The 17,326-nt window shown below is 34.8% G+C and overlaps 2 protein-coding genes across 6 annotated transcripts in view; one reads left to right on the forward strand and one right to left on the reverse strand.

Annotated features, from left to right (window-relative positions):
- Positions 1-322: 322 nt before the first annotated feature.
- map7a (microtubule-associated protein 7a) lies at positions 323-13,784 on the reverse strand. 4 transcript variants are annotated; one of them, XM_051132889.1, is made up of 16 exons: positions 13,651-13,784; positions 13,241-13,485; positions 9,840-9,953; positions 9,582-9,656; positions 9,328-9,491; positions 8,183-8,288; positions 7,942-8,055; positions 7,592-7,716; positions 7,344-7,474; positions 5,457-5,641; positions 5,208-5,364; positions 4,774-4,945; positions 4,315-4,416; positions 2,899-2,949; positions 2,637-2,826; positions 323-2,490 (listed from the first exon to the last, which is right to left on the reverse strand). In XM_051132889.1, exons 2-16 carry the CDS (start codon positions 13,371-13,373, stop codon positions 2,480-2,482), a joined length of 1,830 nt encoding a protein of 609 aa, XP_050988846.1. In that variant the 5' UTR covers positions 13,374-13,485; positions 13,651-13,784; the 3' UTR covers positions 323-2,479. The 4 variants fall into 4 exon arrangements, with proteins under 4 accessions (XP_050988846.1, XP_050988844.1, XP_050988848.1 ...); XM_051132887.1 differs by having other exon boundaries at positions 7,592-7,740; positions 13,651-13,783; XM_051132891.1 differs by lacking the exon at positions 7,942-8,055 and having other exon boundaries at positions 13,651-13,783.
- Positions 13,257-17,326, forward strand: part of si:ch73-204p21.2 (uncharacterized) — a 9,043-nt gene continuing 4,973 nt past the window's right edge. Inside the window, exons 1-2 of one of the 2 annotated variants that reach the window (XM_051132903.1) lie at positions 13,257-13,379; positions 15,919-16,006. The gene's annotated coding sequence lies outside the window, so the exon portion shown is untranslated. Of the gene's footprint in view, positions 13,380-15,839; positions 16,007-17,326 lie in introns of those variants that run through there. The other variant, XM_051132902.1, reaches the window with a different exon arrangement.

Consider the following 17,326-nt stretch of genomic DNA (forward strand, 5'->3'; position numbering starts at 1 on the left):
ACCTGTAAGAAACTCAGAAAAATGATTATTTATAAAGCTACAAACAAACATTTTTGTTGAGGCCTCAATTAACAGTACTGAACTGGATGTCCTTTACTGGTAAGACTTGCTCCAGTTCTCCAGGATTTTTCTCATCTGAGGTTTCTGTTACCATTTCCCAAACTGGCAGCCCATTTACCAAACATACTAGAACATTCAGTTCTCAGATCATTTCAGCAAACGCGAAACCTCAGCGGGAAATGCGATGGTTATTCCTTTTTAAGAGTGTTGTTCTAGACTGTAGTGTAAAACAAAAACATACACACACACACAAGCCAAAATCTGTTTTTTGAAGCTTATTTACTTACACCAATAAAAAATGAATTGAACTGTTTACATCTTTACACCATATTTGCATAAGCCTCTATCATTGCACAAAGTCAGCAGGGTACCGGCACACTATAGTAATGTTTATAAGGCAGACGAGCACGTAATAATCATAAATTTTCATTTATGAAAAGGGGTGGGTGTTTTTATTTGGAACAGCTAAATAGCAGCAGTGCAAAACCAGCTACAGAAGCTGTGGAAATTCATGAGCTCAACTGTCTGGTTTAATACTGTGTTGCAAAAGCACTTGTAAGCAATAAGGACAGATGGAAAATTACCTCTGTGTACATGTGTACCCTCATGAATCAAAACGGTGGCATTGCAAAGAGAAATTCTTCATTATATGGATGGTTTCTATCACAGATATGTGGTTATAAATAAATACACAGATATTATCATTCAAAAGTTTAGGGTTTGTAAGATTTTTTTTTTCTTATGCTCATTAAGGCTGCATCTATTTGATATAAAATGATATAGTGAAATTATTACAATTTAAAATAGTTTAATTTTTAAAAAATAGTCTTATTATAAATTTTGGAAATAGTTGTACTGCTTATATTTTTGTGACAACTGTAGTACATTTTTTTTAGGATCCTTTGATTAGAAAATTCAAAAGAACAGCATTTATTTTAAATCTTTTTTGTAACCATCCTAAGTCTCTGCTGTCTCTTTCGATCATTGTAATGCATTCTTGCTGAATAAAAGTGTTAATTAGTAAAAACACAAAAAAATCGTACCAACCCTAAACTTTTAAACTATAATGTATAGTATGCATTTGTGCAGGTGAATTACTGTTTACATGTGTATATTTATGAAAAAGCCTAATAAATCCATAAGACTATTACATCACTGTTCAAAGCATTTCTCTTCATAACACCATAAACATAAAGGCTTAAATACAAAACATGATGAAATTAAAGCTTAGAAATGAAGCGTTCAAGTTTTATTTGGTGGGTAGTCTATCTTTAAGTCATTAAAGGGGTCATCGGATGCCTAGTTCCACAAGTTGATATTATTCCTTTGGGTCTTAATGAAAAGCTTATAATATACTTTGGTTAAAAATTCTCAATGGTAGTGTAAAACAACACCATTTTTACCTTGTCAAAATGACGTCTGCAAAAATCAACCCATTCTGATGGATTGCTCCTTTAAATGCAAATGAGTTCTGCTTGCCCCGCCCCTTTCTTCTCTCTGTGGAGTGACGAGCCTGTTTACTTTAGCTGCATTTAGCGTTTAGCCGTGAAACTTGCTAACTAGCACGTTATTAGGAAAGCAGATTGCAGAGATTCATAAAAAAAAACCTTAAACTCACTTCTGCTCTAAGTGAAGCTGGATCACGAATGATTTGCGCGAACATAGGCGCATTTATGTAGATCAGGAGGTGCATTCCCTTCACAAACAAACATAATCCACTGCATCTTCAGCAGCTCAGATTTCGGGAGTAAATGACGGCCACTACGTTCATTATTACATCCAGCAACACAACACCTCAATCACTCAATCGGAGATATTCTTGTCTAACTTACATCCCTGCTCCGGCATCAAAACAATGGATGTCGGACCGCTACAGCTGATGTAAGGCGGGTCTGAGGTAAGACGCTCATGTCAATCAACTATCGTGGGAGTGGCCTCTGTTGGTGTGACGCCACACCGACAGGCATCTGAGAATGACTCGATTTGAAAAAGGGCATATTATTTTTAAGGATTAATTAAAAACCACTGCATGGATTTTTATCATTATAGGGTAGATGTGTGCCAACTCACATTAATGTTCAAACAACATGTAAAAGTGAACTTTGCCTCCGATGACCCCTTTAAGTATTATTCAAGTATTATTATTATTACAATTATTATTATGTGAATCTTACCACATACCCAAGGTTATCTGACTACGGAGCGATGCATGACGTCACTCTAGCAAATCAAGCAGTAATTCAGGTATTTTAGTTGGGCAGTAGAGAACTGTAATGTGTAGAAGGAAGTGTGACTATTAAACTACAGATTCATTAAAGTGCAGGGAAATCAAGTGCATATGTTGTTTTTGTGTTTTTCAGAAAGACAAGCTTGCTGAAGTTGCTCTGACGGTCTTGGCATCGTATGACAGGTCCGTGGGTTAAATAACCTCTGAAGCAAGGAAAACATTAACATTTTGTTTATCGATTGCATAACAAGTTTCAGATGTAATCAAATTTAAACTTAAGTTGTGTAATATTAATAATGTAAGTTTGAAATGCAGATTTACATGAAGTCATTTGAATGCATTCACATACCGGTTTGCTGATGGGCTTGTATCTCGTCCAGGCCAGAAAGTGTGCGGAAGGACCGTCGCTCCTTGAAGGCCACAGTAGGAAGCATATCCTCCTCGTCCCTCAGCTCCAGCTTTGGTGTTCCTGGACCTGGTAGCCTGATTACAGGCTTCACGTTCTCACAAGGCAAGTTGTCCTTCGCTAATGCAGTTTTCTAAAGGGGACAGAAAGTGAGCAGGGCCTCTAGATGGGGCATAAACAAAGCATCAGCCAGAGATAGTCTTACCTTGTTATCAGAGTCAGGCTTTCTTGTTCTTTTCATGATTTCTTCCAGGCGCTGATTGAAAAATTGCACAAAGCACAATATACATTAGAGTCTGAGAGATTTTTAATGTTTTCGAAAGAAGCCTCTTATGCTCAAAACTGCATTTAATTTATTTTATTAAAATACAGTAGAAACAGTTGTTGTGTGAAATGTTAAATATTAAAATTTAAATGATTTTTGTTTTATTTTCATATACTTGTAAAATGTAATTTATTCCTGTGATAGCAATGCTGAATTTTCAACAGCCATTACTCCAGTCTTCATTGTTGCAAGATCCTTCAGAAATCATTCTAATATGCTGATTTGATGTTTAAGAAACATTTATCAATGTTAAAAACAGTTGGTTAATATTTTTGTGGAAACCATGATGCATTATTCAGGATTTTTGCTGAATAAAAGCTCCAAGAGAAGAGCACTTTGTATTGTTTTGTAACATTATAATGTATATGTACAGTACCAGTCAAAAGTTTTTGAACAGTAAGATTTTTTTTATGTTTTTTTTTTAAGTCTCTTCTGCTCACCAGGCCTGCATTTATTTTATCCAAAATACATCAAAAGTGGTAATATTGTGAAATATTTTTTACTATTTAAAATAACTGCTTTCTATTTGAATAGATTTTAAAATGTAATTATTTCATGTGATCAAAGCTAAATTTTCAGCATCATTACTTCAGTCTTGTGTGTCACATAATTTTTTTTACGTTTTATTATTTAATTAATACTTTTGTTTAGCAAGGATTCTTTAAATTGTTCAAAAGTGATGATAAAGGCATTTACAATGTTACAAAAGATTTCTATCTCAGAAAAATGCTGTTCTTCTGAACCTTCTATTCCTCAAAGAAACCTGAAAAAATTATACTGGACTGTTCTCAACAGAATAATAATAAATAGGTGTTTTTGAGCAGAAAATCAGAATATTACAATTATTTCTGAAGGATCGTGTGACTGGAGTAATGATGCTAAAAATTCAGATTTGAAATCATGAATAAACTGCATTTTAAAATATATTAAAATAGAACGCAGTTATTTTAAATAGTAAAAATATTTTAAAATGTTACTGTTTTTGCTGTACTTCGGATCAGGCTTGGTGAGCAAAAGAGACTTCTTTAAAAAAAATATTAAAAATCTTACTGTTCAGAAACTTTAGATTGGTAGTGTATATATGTATTTGCTGTCACTTTTGATCATTTTAATGCTTCACTTTTGATCGATTTAATGCATTTTTGCAGAATAAAAGTTTTAATTTCAAAAGAAAGAAAAATCTTACTGACACCAAACTTTAAATTCTACGTTGCAATATTCAGAATGTCACTTATCTTCTCATTTTATGGTTCAACTCCACAGTTAGTTTACCAGCTGTCTGTTTCTAAGTTGTACCTTTTTCCTTTCTTGGCGTTCGGCCTCCTCTTTCTGGAAACGACTCTCTCTTTCCAGTCTCTGCTGCTCTGCCAGCACCCTCTGACGAGCCTCTTGCTCTTTCTGAGAACACATTATGGAGCATTATAGGAATTTTTTTATTTCCAATGACCCATTTAATATATCCTAGCTTTATTTAAAGAGAAAAAATGGTCTGAAGGCATGTAAGATGGTAATGTCAGTGAGAGGAGCACAGGAATCTCTATATTTAAAGCATGTGTGTATTTTTGGACCAAATGGACTTGCAACAATATTGATTGTTTTCAAACATGTTTCCAGCAATTCCCCATTAGTCAGACAAACTTAAACTCAAGCCAGTGCTGGTCAGGATGCTCAAAATTTGTTCACTTTTCAATTACACTTTCAAATGGTTAAACCGGGTTTGGAAAAATGACATAAACATCCATAATCTTTTAATACCTGCTGTTGAAGCCTGTTTTCCTCCTCTTTCTGTCTGCGAGCGTTCTCCTCTTCAGCCTTAAGTCGCTCTTCTTCCTCTCTCTTCCTTTTCTCCTCCTCCAGTCTCAGGGCCTCTGCCTCCTGTCTGGCTCGTTCTTCAGCTCTTCGACGAACCAGTTCCTGTCTGCTCTTTCTGCAAAGATGAGCCACAAAAGATCAGTTAGGTGCCTAATGCACTTTAAGTATTTATATCTGTCACCATTAAGTTCAAACTCTGTTTTCAAATATAGAATTGTAACTGTAACTGTCCAGTTACTTTAGCAAAAGCTAATTTAAATTGTGGCCTTTTCATTTACAACATTTTAGCATTAATAATCAAAAGCAGTTGTAAAATGCTAAGACAGAAAAGATGGCTTTCACTGATAGGGGAAAGATAAGAATGAAAAAAAAAAAACCTCTCTAACTCCTCCTTCAGTCTGTATTCTTCTTCTTCCTTCTCTCTCTGGAGTCGGGCTTGTCTCCTTTTCTCAGTCAGCAGGCGAGTGGCCTCTTCGGGGTCTGTTGTCCAAGCAGTAGGTCTGACTTGAGATGCGTTACTAATCTGACTTGGTCCTAAAAGTGAAAAAGAGTAGAGAGGGAGAGGATTATTTTTATATTGCAAATTGACACTATTATCAGAAAATGTATCTAAGTCTTTCACTAACCATTAGGAATCTGAGACCCTGCTCGTGGATTCGGAGGCCCATTAGTAGCTGGATTCGACTGAAGTTGGTTATCTTGCAGACATTGAGCAAGTGTTTCCTCAGATTCTAGATCCTCCTCCTCTGGCAGCGGAGGCAGACTGTCTTGTTTAAGTGTGGCTTGTCTGACATGTGATCTGTTCTGCAGCCTTGGAAATGGATAAATAAAGAGAGAACAGGTCAAAATGAACAGCAGTGTTATTTTGAGAGTGTGGGGTAAGTTTACCACAAGTTAGAACACTGTAAAGCTGTAAACAGAATTTTAGCCTCTCCGTTACCATCTGTGGTTGAATCGCAAATTGCAAATTACTGCTTGAGTTGGTTCCTTACGTCAGTTGTGCTTTGCCATTGCTCTTCTGCAATAACGAATGACATAATCGGTTCTATGGGGAATCTCAAACGAAATCAGTAGTACCCTCAGATAAGGCTGTAGTAATGGCATTAAATTGCAGATTTGGCAAAATATGAAAACTTAGTTGATTATAACGTAACTTTGTGAGATCGCAATGAGCTAAGATGAGTAATAGCTTTTTAGTGATTACAAAAGGAGCACATTTTGCACCATAGCAATGGACGGCACAAAAACTTTATATAAACATTTATATATACAGTTGAAGTCAAAAGTTTACATACACCTTGCAGAATCTGCAAAATCTTAATTATTTTACCAAAATAATAGGGATCCTACAAATGCATGCTATTTTTTTACTGACCTGAATAAGATATTTCACACAAAAGGCGCTTACATATAGCCCACAAAATAAAATAATGGTTGAAATTATAAAAATGACGCACATTCAAAAGTTTACATACACTTGATTCTTAATATTGTTGTTACATGAATGATCCACAGCTGGGTTTTTTTTTTTTTTTGTTTGTTTTGTTTAGTGATAGTTGTTCATGAGTCCCTTGTTTGACAGTTAAACTGCCCGCTGTTCTTTAGAAAAATCCTTCAGGTCCCACAAATTCTGTGGTTTCTGAGCATTTTTGTGTATTTAAACCCATTCCAATAACTGTATGATTTTGAAATCCATCTTTTCACACTGAGGACAACTGAGGGACTCATATGCAACTATTACAAAAGTTTCAAACGCTCACTGATGCTCCAGAAGGAAACGGTGCATTAAGAGCCAGGAGGGTGAAAACTTTTTGATATTAAAGATCAGAGTAAATTTGTTCTTCTGGGAAACATGTACGTCTTCTGTAGCTTCTGAAGGGCAGTACTAAATGATAAAAATGTGATATTTAGGCAAAATAAGAAAAATGTACACATCTTCATTCTGTTCAAAAGTTTTCACTCCCCGGCTCTTAATGCATCGTTTTTCTTTCTGGAGCATCAGTGAGCGTTTGAACATTCTGTAATAGTTGCATATGAGTCCCTCATTTGTCCTCAGTGTGAAAAGATAGATTTCAAAATCATACAGTCATTGTTGGAAAGGGCTCAAATACACAAAAATGCTGAAAAACCAAAGAATTTGAAGGAAAAAATCAAACGAGACAGACTAATGAACAACTATCACTTAAAAAAAACAGCTGTGGATCATTCAGGTAACAATACAGTATTAAGAATCAAGTGTACGTAAACTTTTGAATAAGGTAATTCTTATAAATTCAACTTATTTTCTCTTGTGGACTATATGTAAACGTCTTTTATGTGAAAAATCTTATTCAGGTCAGTACTAAAAAAATAACATGCATTTTGTATGATCCCTCATGTTTTGGTAACATAATTAACATTTTGCAGATTCTGCAAGGTGTATGTAAACTTTTGACTTTTGACTACCGTCATGTAGTACAGCTTTGATATTGTTTCTTCTAGACAGCAATGATATAAAATGGAATTTGCCATACCATGATGTTGGGAGGACAGTATTCTCTGGTGGGATTGTGTCATGTTTGGGCTTGATTTCGTTTGTTGTTGTTGTTGTTATTTGTAGTTGCAGCTTTTTCAAGTCCTGTCCCTCTGAATCGCCTTTTGCCACCTGAAATATATTTTTTTGTAAAAAACACATGCAGTTCACATGCAGTATGTCATGTGGCAAAGTTATATTTATTTTTATATTTAAACAAATTGGCTGAAAATGAATGTGAACTCTCACCAGCTCTCTGTTGGTGGTTCTGCGAATGGTAACATTTGGACTTGCACTTGCAGGCCTGTTTGGTACTTTCCCACCAAGCACCTGGGGCTTTCGTGTGGTGCTGGAGTTCATGGTATGACATGAGGCTGAACGACGACAAATATGAACAACTGAAGACGTATGATGGGTTTTTTTTTTTAAGATTAGGTGGATTAATGAGGATGAACGAGTACAGAGAAATAGGTTGAAGCAATGCGCATGAGAAGAAGAAGAAAACAGGAAGCTGATGTTTATTACACCCAGCTGCAGACTTGTAATTTCCCGTTAAATGTCTGAATGAAAGATGCTATTCCCTCAGTTTGAAGTGATACCTGTGTCTCGTGACAGACACACAGCGCTCCTGCTTCTGGCTAGATAAGAGACGGTAGGAGTCTGAAGCCGACGGACAAGGTCGATCTCCCATTGACTAAGAGAGCGGCGTTTAGCTAGAGGAGAGCAGAAAGCAGAGCGACTAACAGGAAGTGGCACGAAAGGGAGTTGGGAAAATGGATGCAAGGCTAGAAGAGAGTTTTAATGCCAGCTGAGTTTTGAATCATGCGTCAAAATATTCACCATTATTGTTTTCGTTCTTGGTGATCCTTCGTGAGCAGTGGCCAGGTTTCTGTTTGGCCTTCTGACTTTTCTCCATGGTCTTCTTTACCACAGACTCATAACGCTCCTAAAACACAAGATGAAAACACACCCATCATCCCATGCTCCGTATGTTTTTAATCATGGTTGCAAAATCTCCACAGTAATTTTTCATCGTCGTTGCTGCAGTCAGTACTACAGTGTTTATAAAACCCACACAAACAGATGGTGTAAACTACCAGTCAGAAATGTGGACACATTTGACTGAATTTGTTTCTCATGATTCTGAAAACTTTTTGATGTCAAGTTTTATGCTTTAAATTAGATAAATTTATTTAAATATATATAACATTTTGTGTATTTTGAAAATTAGTTAAATTTATTTATTTTTAGTAGTTAATATTAATTTTGTTTTATATACCAAAAAAATCTAATCAAATATATATATGTAATTATAATAATATAATATATTATATAATATATAAATAATTTTTTGTATTTTCTGATTTTTTTTTTAATTAACAGTAGTTATAGTAGTACTACTACTATAGTAGTGTGTGTATTATATAATTTATGTAGTTTCTAAATTAGTTATATTTATTTATGTGTTTCTATTTAATACACATTCAAGTATATATAGAATATTTATTTCTTTATTTATTTCTTTATTTATTATATTTCTGTACCAGTATTTGGAGCTGAATCATTTTGTAACTAACTAATTAATGAATGAAAATTAAACTTTAATTAATTAATTAATTAATTAATTAAAATGTAGGGGGAAATATTTATTTTATTTATTTTATTAAATATTTATTATTATTATTATTAAATTTTTACTTTTATTTATTCATTTATTTATATTTATTTGTTTTGTTGACTTTAAAATTATGTAATGTGTCCAAACTTTTCACTGGTAGTTTATGTAAATGTTTTAACAAAATCTCATAATGTTTAAAACATCAATCTAAGTTTTTAGTTAAGTTTGTAGGCGGATTGGGGCTGAATTTATGTATAAAGTTCCATCTATCCATTATAATGTTCAAACTGTTAAATGGTAGAATATATAAGCTATACAAACAATTTCTTCCACCAAGCATCAGTCACTTTCTAATGCACAAACTCACTCTTTCTTCTTTGAGTTTCTGTTTGCGTTTCTCTTCGACCGCCATCCTCCTCTTTTCCTCTCTCCATCGTTGCTCCTCCAACTTCTTTCGTCGCTCCTCAAGGTGTTTCTCATAGAACTGCTTGGCCCGCTCTTCCCTCGCCAGCCAACCGCGCTCGCGCAGCGCTACAGTTCAGGTACATTAAGAAAAACTTAAAGCATTCTATTTGTTCTTCAGCTGGTAATGATGTTACATGTTCAGAGTAAGAAACATACCCAGCTGTTTTTGGTACGCCTCTCTCCGTTCCCGGGCCAGTCGCAGTCTCTCGTCCACTTTAAGCGCATTTGACTCTAAATGAAGAAATAATCATTCTAAAATTTTACATGCAACACATAAATTCATGTTAGAATGAATGACAGAAATTAGCATCTGCAAAGATTCAGCTTTAAAGACAGAATCATTATTGACATTGTATCCATGGCAGCTTTGAGAAAGAAAATTGAATTGGTAGATAAATATTAGCTATTTTAGACCTGTGTTATTTCCATTTCGTTTGTTGATATTAATCTGTGCTGATTTAGTGTTAAGTGGAGCACATGCTTTTCTTGTTTGCTCCAGGGGTGTGGGTTTCACGTCAGATCTGGAATCTGGAAAAAAAAAAAAAAGAGGCTGTTTATTTAGTGCTCAGAAAAATTGATACATGAACACCGAACGTGAAAGTCTTTTTGGTCTTTAAACATTCTGCTGAAACCCAGTTTGAAATGCAGACAGGCAGGTTAGAAGTTAAAGGGGTGCGATGATTTACAACATTACGACAATGAGGAATGCATAGCGTAGTAGTGGAAACCTTCATGATTGATCTCATTGTCTTTAAAAATTCTTGAAATAAGCGCACAAGGATGTGACTTCTAACCTTTGAGTGACACATTCATCAGTTTCATCGGTTTCATTGTTATTCAGACAAGTACCAATCCCATTGTCTCATGGGAGTTTCCCTGTTGAAAGTGTAAGTGTGGGGTCATTAACTTTTTTTATAAGGAAATGAATACTTTTATTCAGCATAGATTAAATAAATTGTTTAAAAGTAACAGAAAAGACATTTGTGACCCTGAACCACAAAACCAACGTCTGAAGTAGCATGTGTATATTTGTTGCAATAGCCAAAAATGCATTGTGTATTGTTTCTTTTATCCCAAAAATCATTAGGATACTAAGTAAAGATCATGTTCCATGAAGATATTTTATAAATTTCCTACCGTAAATGTATCAAAGCTTAATTTTTGATTGGTAATATGCATTGCTAAGAACTTCATTTGGACAACTTTAAAGGCAATTTTCTCTATATTTAAAATTTTTTTTTTTTTTGGGCACTCTTGGATTCCAGATTTTCAAGTAGTTGTATCTCGGCCAAATATTGTCCTATCAAAACCATACATCATTGGAAAGCTTACTTATTTACCTTACAGATAATGTATAAATCTCAGTTTTCAAAAAAATGACCCTTGACTTCTGTTTCAAATAAATGCTGTTCTTTTGAACTATTTATCCACGAATCATGAAAGAAATCGTGGTTTCCACAAAAATGTTAAGCAGCACAACTGTTTTCAACACTGATGATATAATAAATGTTTCTTGAGCACCAAATCAGCATATTACAATGATTTCTGATCATGTGACACTGAAGACCAGAGTAATGATGCTGAAAATTCAGCTTTGCATCACAGAAATATATTGCATTTTCAATTATTTTTGAATAGAAAAGTTATTTTAAATTGTGTTAATATTTCACAATATTACTGTTTTTCCTCTATTTTTTTTTAATCTAATATTTCCAATCTTGGAAGTAATGTCTATATCTACAGTACATCTCTATCTATGTCTATATCTATTTCAATAAATATGTATTTTTTTTTTTAATCAAATGTAAATACAGTTTGGAAACACCCCTGGCAAAGTGTGGTTTTGGACGATATCAGCATAAATCCTTATCATTTTTGGTGCAAATACATTAAAGTAACTTGACATTATCATTGAAGACCAGCTATAATAATTTTCATTTTGATTACATAATAATGGCAATATATACATGTCAAAGTCAGACATGCCCCTTTGCCAGCTGTGGTGCCTGGTTACTGGTTTAAACTTGGCCCAGGTTTTTAAAAGATTTTTGGGTCAGCACACCTTAATAGCTTCAACAATTGATTGGCGATTAAGTTTAGAACACAATTAATTTAGGCCCAGATTATGCAGAGCTGTAATAGCTGCTAATGGTGGGTATTTTTATGAATCGAAAATGTAAGTTTTTTCTCTGTTTTCGTAGTTTGTTTTGTCTCTTATCAGTGCAAAATTATCACAAATTAAAAAGGATTCATGCCAATATTGTCCAAAACCCCACTTTTCTAAGGCCTTTCCAAACTTTTGGAGGGCAGTGTATATCCAGCTATTCTTTTTAATAGTGAACTTTTTAACCATTTTTTTTTATTTTTTTTGGGGTCATCAAAGCTTGGTAAATATTGGTCAGTCACAGAGATTTACTTTAAATTTCACCAAGCTGATTACTCACTAAAAACTCCCACAGATCATGTTTTCATGCCATTTAAAGGCTTATTTTGATGTTACAAAGTGGTTATATCTAAGTGTCTAAAAGTTGTTTACTCACTTTTTTTTAAATTAGTTTTCCCATTAATGCCATTATATTGTTCTTTCAGACTGATTTGCGAACGCAGAATGTGCACAATGCAAAATTATTACATAATTCAATCACAGCTGAGCATAACCGCTCATATTCAATCGTATCGATGACTCTCACGTGACTTTCTGCCATTCATTCTCGATTACTCCTTACTTAAGGGGTCTGTTAAAACTCAACGGGCTCAGGGGAGACGAGAGAGACGAGGACTTCCACTAACTATACCTGCTGGTGTCACTGTTAGACAATGTTTCTTCAGAAAAACAAGTCAATTTTTTTTTACTTATCCAGTATTGAATATCTTGAACCATTTTAGCCATATACAAAAATAGCTTTTTATCCCTGGGTTATATTGACTTGTCGTCTCCGTTTTATAACTCAGCAAAACCTAAAAGCAGTGCTTTGCAAGCAATGCAACAATGCTTAACCCAGTATAAATACCCTTGGGTTAAAAAAGATGATAATTCAGTGTTTAGTGATAAACCTTTTAACTTAAAGTACAGTATTTCAACAAATACAGGCTTGGCCTCTCAAACTCTTCAAACCTTTCTTCTTCTAAGGTTCTTAAAAAAAAAAAAAAAAAAAAAACCTCTGTAAACAAAACTTGAGGGCCAAGAGGCAGATATAAAGATGAACATGAGGCCTGTCTCATGCCAGTTTTGACTTTGTCCTCTGAATCAAGACCGCCCAAGGCCTGCCGACCATTACAATGGCAACATTTGTTTTACTCTTGCTGTGTAGAACAACAAATTCAGCGCCTGACCGAAGAATACGTGGCGACAGAGAACTCTTGAGGTGAACTTCACACTCCAGATCACCACAACAATGATATCAAGGGGTGAAGTGCGGAGCACGACAGATGCCAAACCTATCAGAACTGATGAATTTGCATGCATATTTTAGCCACTTGGTCAAAGAAAATGAACGGAGACGAGCCTGACATCGGGAGGTGTTACATAACAGATGCCTGTCATGTGATGCGAGACCTTTATAAACACCTTTAGCACAGCTAGCATCACACACACATACATAATCTATACCTAATACGTCACTATCTGAGCTAACCATGAAAAAATGCATTATTGAGTGTGTACATTCAGATGGGTACAGTAGGTAACAGCTTATGCCACCTAAAAGCATCTGTATGTTTATATCCAGAATTTTAGGATGCATATGCTCTGTCAGAGCCTTGAATTACCAGATACGCTTAATGAATGTAACATTTGTCATCTGCATCTCACAAACCTCTCTGCTTCCTCGCAGTGTCGCACATCTTCATCCGTCCCTTCTCCGAAATCGCAGCGAGACCTGGCTCTGCCGTCCTGCCCGTCTTCCTCCACTCCCGTTCCTGCTCTGCCAGGCTCAGATGAGCTGGCATCTTACAGTGAGTGTGTGTGTGTCCGTCTAATACATATAGAGCATCTGTGTTCCCTGTGCACAAGTCTTCAGCCAACGGCTTATCAGTGCATCTCTAACAGGGAATAGCCTGCCTGAGAGAGAGAAAGAGAGAGAGACAGAGTGTGAGACCGAAAGTCTTCCTGAGGGAGACCGTATGAGCAGCTGATTTGCTCCTGTCTGGGCTGCGTCCAGCACACGTGCACGGCAAGCAAACTCACAGAGTGCACATGTGCCATGCTCTCACAAAAGAAACCCACCCTGTGGTTATCGGAGGTGTATTTCCCTTTAAAAATACATAGAGGTCTTTGCATTGCATCGGCCGGTCACATTGACTGCGTGTGCGAGCAGCTGCGGCAAGGATGAGATATTCACAATACAACAAAAGAGACTGAGTTGGATGCAAGTGGTTGCCTGGGTGACCGTGATATGCAAAATTGTGGGAGGCATGACACTGCATGCCGGTGTCTAGAAATAGCAGCAGAGAGAAAACACTTTTTCATCCTGCACAATGATTAGCGTCTTGTACCTTAAATATACAGGTTCTAATTCAATATATTCCATGTATAATTTGACATCCCGTAATGCTTTTCTTCTGACTGGCTTGAGGATCTGGTCTCAGACAGAGAGATGACGTTATGCCTCCGCTATCTGTAAGAACTGTGGCTTTTTATATAATGGCTCAGAAGTATTACATTCCATTTGTCTTCTTTTAGCAAGTATTTTATCTAAAACAACTTGCAGTACATGTTTAGGGACTGTCACCCTGGAGCGTTGGGTTGGGTGAACTCATAAATCACCCTTTCAGCACTCCGTTTTGAACCTACGAGCTATAATCTGTAAGTCACACTACTCATGCATATAGAGGAGATAGAGATTACACCAGTTTACACCACACACAAGTTTACACCCTTTTCCGCTCCGTTTCCCACAAATAAATTCAATTATTGTAGAAACACCTTTGTTTGGTTAGGAAAATGCTACTGGAAATTCCTTTCATTACTGCATATAAAAAAATATATACAGTTCATTGAACACAAATTGACTGGTTATTGGGCGGAGCATGTTGTGTCAGCAGGTGACTTTAGGCGTTTCCACAAACTATTCAGCAAAAATGTTAGATATATATCAAGTTTTTTTTTTTTTTTTTTTTTTTTTTTGTATTTTTATTTTATTAATTTATTTATTTATGTGTTAATTTAATTATTTTGCAATTTAAATTTAAAATTAATATTTTTTTACCATATGGTAAAAAATTTACATTTAAATTATCAAAAATAAAAATTGCCAAAGCAATATTTCAATTTTTTTTTTTCTAATTGTAAGTTTGTTTCTCATGTAATATGTATATATTTATATTGTTTATTAATTTCCAAAAACGGAAAAAAATATTTTGTCTTTTTACGTATGTATTTATCTATTTATTATTTATTTGTGTTAATTTAATTATTTTAAACACTATTTACTTTTAAAAAATTAAGTGTTTACTATATACATATATATATATATATATATATATATATATATATATATATATATATATATATATATATATATATATATATATATATATATATTAGTATTAAAATTGTACACTTTGAATTAAGTAGTATTTACTAAAACTATAAACTGGAATAAAAATGTAAAAAATGCCAATTTTATATATTTCTGCATTTCCTACCTTTTTATTTCAGTTTATAGTAGTTTTGGTAATTTTAGTGTAATTTAAATTCAGCTTCAACCTATTTATTTCAATAAGTTGAATATTGCCAAGGCAATATTTGTATAGTATTTATATTGTTTTTAATTAATTTTTTAATGTATTTTATATATATATATATATATATATATATATATATAATGGAGAGAGAGAGAGAGAGAGAGAGAGAGAGATGGCGTTGGCCTCATCTATATTCTGACATTACTCTATTTATTATATGCAAATTAGATTTATCTGGAAACAAGTGTCAAAGCCAAAACGATTCTTTTGAAAAAAATTTTCCAGGGTTCAAGGCACATGTGTTTAATTTGTGTACATGCAAATTTCCTGTTAGATGCACTAAAAACATGCCCATAGAGAGACTAGTTAGTGGTTATAAGCAGGTTATGTCAGCCCTTCTAAGGGTGGTGGCATTTCCAGGTTTGTCAGATTCTCAGGACGTCAGACCGAGTAGCAGCTATCTGGAACGGCAAGTCTCTACCTTACAATAATGTTCACTGATCATTTATTTTATTTCTGATTAACAAACAAATATCTCTGGGTGTTTATGATATAACGTCATCCTTTTTGTTTGATCTGGATCTGTAACTGGATATCAGTAATCTGAAAAATGGGTGTGAGAGGGAGGAATCTACATGAGGAGTCAATGAGTGATTGGCAGTCCATCTGATGTGAAGGCGAATGAAAGAATGAGGAAATGGGGCTTGTCAAAGCTTTTTTTTCCCCCCCTTCCTGTCAGAAAGGTAGAGTCAGTGTTACGCTGATAGGAGCTGGCTGACAGATGTCTGTTGTCTGCATCGATATGTAGGATACAAGAGCAGAGGAGAGACTGCTTCTGAACACCTCAAACAAGAGTTCACTGACAGAAGGAGGTCACTGAATTTTTACGTACACAGGTACTTTATCTTTTTCTACTATATTTTTGTTTATACTCAGTACCTGTCATGTATTAAATTGATTCCTGACATGTTCATTACCACTTGAATTTTGGCTCATATTTTAAATTATAAATTGTTAATTTATTTTCTGTCTCTTTAAGAAAGTTTCCTTGGTGTTACATTCTTATTGTTCAGTGAGCGTAATAATCGAACAGTGAAACTGGGAGAGGTGCATTTCTCAGTGTTTGTAAATGACTAACAGCAGGTGGATCTCTTAAGTTTTGTTCTGGAACCTGTTCATTGTGTCATTTTGGTTTTGGGGTGAGGTTTACCTACCGTACCTGTAGTTCCGTTGGAGTTATATTTATGTTTGTCACTATAGAATAACCACCAATAAAGATGGTTTACCATTTCATTAAAAAGTGGTTATACTGGTTTGATTTGTTGTCATGGTAAAACAAGCTAACAAGTTTTTACGAATAGTATATTAAATCCATACAATGTACCTTCTATATTCTATAGATTGTAATAGTTCACGCAAAAAATCAAATTGTGTAATCATTTACAGTACTGACCTTAATGTTGAACCAAACCTGTATCGTTTACATTCTTCTGTGGAGCAAAACATTTCAGATCTGGTTCCTAGCAACACACTAATTACATGACTATGGAAACGTCAAACTTCAAAAAGGAAATAAAAACATCATAAATATATCATAAAAATAGTCCATACCACTCTTGCGCTATATTCCAAGTCTTCCGGAGCCGTACGATAGATTTGCGTGAGAATCAGACTGAAATTAGTTGGCTTTTCAATAAAAATGTTCCTCCCTCGTACGCTGTTAACCACTGCAAGCTGGTAATTTAGTCCACTTGAGAACTGGCTCAGTCAGATCCAGTTTCAGACTGAACTGGACCAACCAATCCATTCAAAAAGTCTGACTCAAATCAATGATTCATTCACAAATCAGTCATCTTATGGCCTAAGGAGACTCACAGGCTAATTTTAGGTTACTTTTATGGTATTTTTAGAGCTTCAGTGCCCAACTTTGAATGATCCCTACACTGGTGTTTTATGTTTAAGAGCCCTAAAGAGAAGAACAAGAAGTCTCATCTGGTTTATCCAATAGCTTTTTTCCCATTTGGTTTGTTCTGTTGCTTTAAAACTGGTTCATTAACTAGTGGAAATATTATATGAAAACATCTGTCTGTGGTAACCAACATGCTTCATTAGGCAAAACAGTCAACATAAAGGGAGTTTTGAATTTCATGTTAAATACGTACATGACTAACTTTTGTGACAGGAACCTGTTTTTAAGTAGCTGGCTTCTTTTGTGT

The sequence above is a fragment of the Labeo rohita genome, chromosome 17 (assembly GCF_022985175.1).
Source record: "Labeo rohita strain BAU-BD-2019 chromosome 17, IGBB_LRoh.1.0, whole genome shotgun sequence".
NCBI classification, from domain to species: Eukaryota; Metazoa; Chordata; class Actinopteri; order Cypriniformes; family Cyprinidae; genus Labeo; species Labeo rohita.

What these genes read in the sequence shown, in the direction of transcription:
- map7a (XM_051132887.1), bottom strand. Translation starts at nt 13,373, where the DNA reads ATGCCAGCTCATCTGAGCCTGGCAGAGCAGGAACGGGAGTGGAGGAAG. An exon ending in GTGTCTGTCACGAGACACAG is followed by an intron (nt 7,741 to 7,941) that starts GTATCACTTCAA and finishes ATACGTCTTCAG; the next exon opens with TTGTTCATATTTGTCGTCGT. An exon ending in CTGAAGGAGGAGTTAGAGAG is followed by an intron (nt 4,946 to 5,207) that starts GTTTTTTTTTTT and finishes TCATCTTTGCAG; the next exon opens with AAAGAGCAGACAGGAACTGG.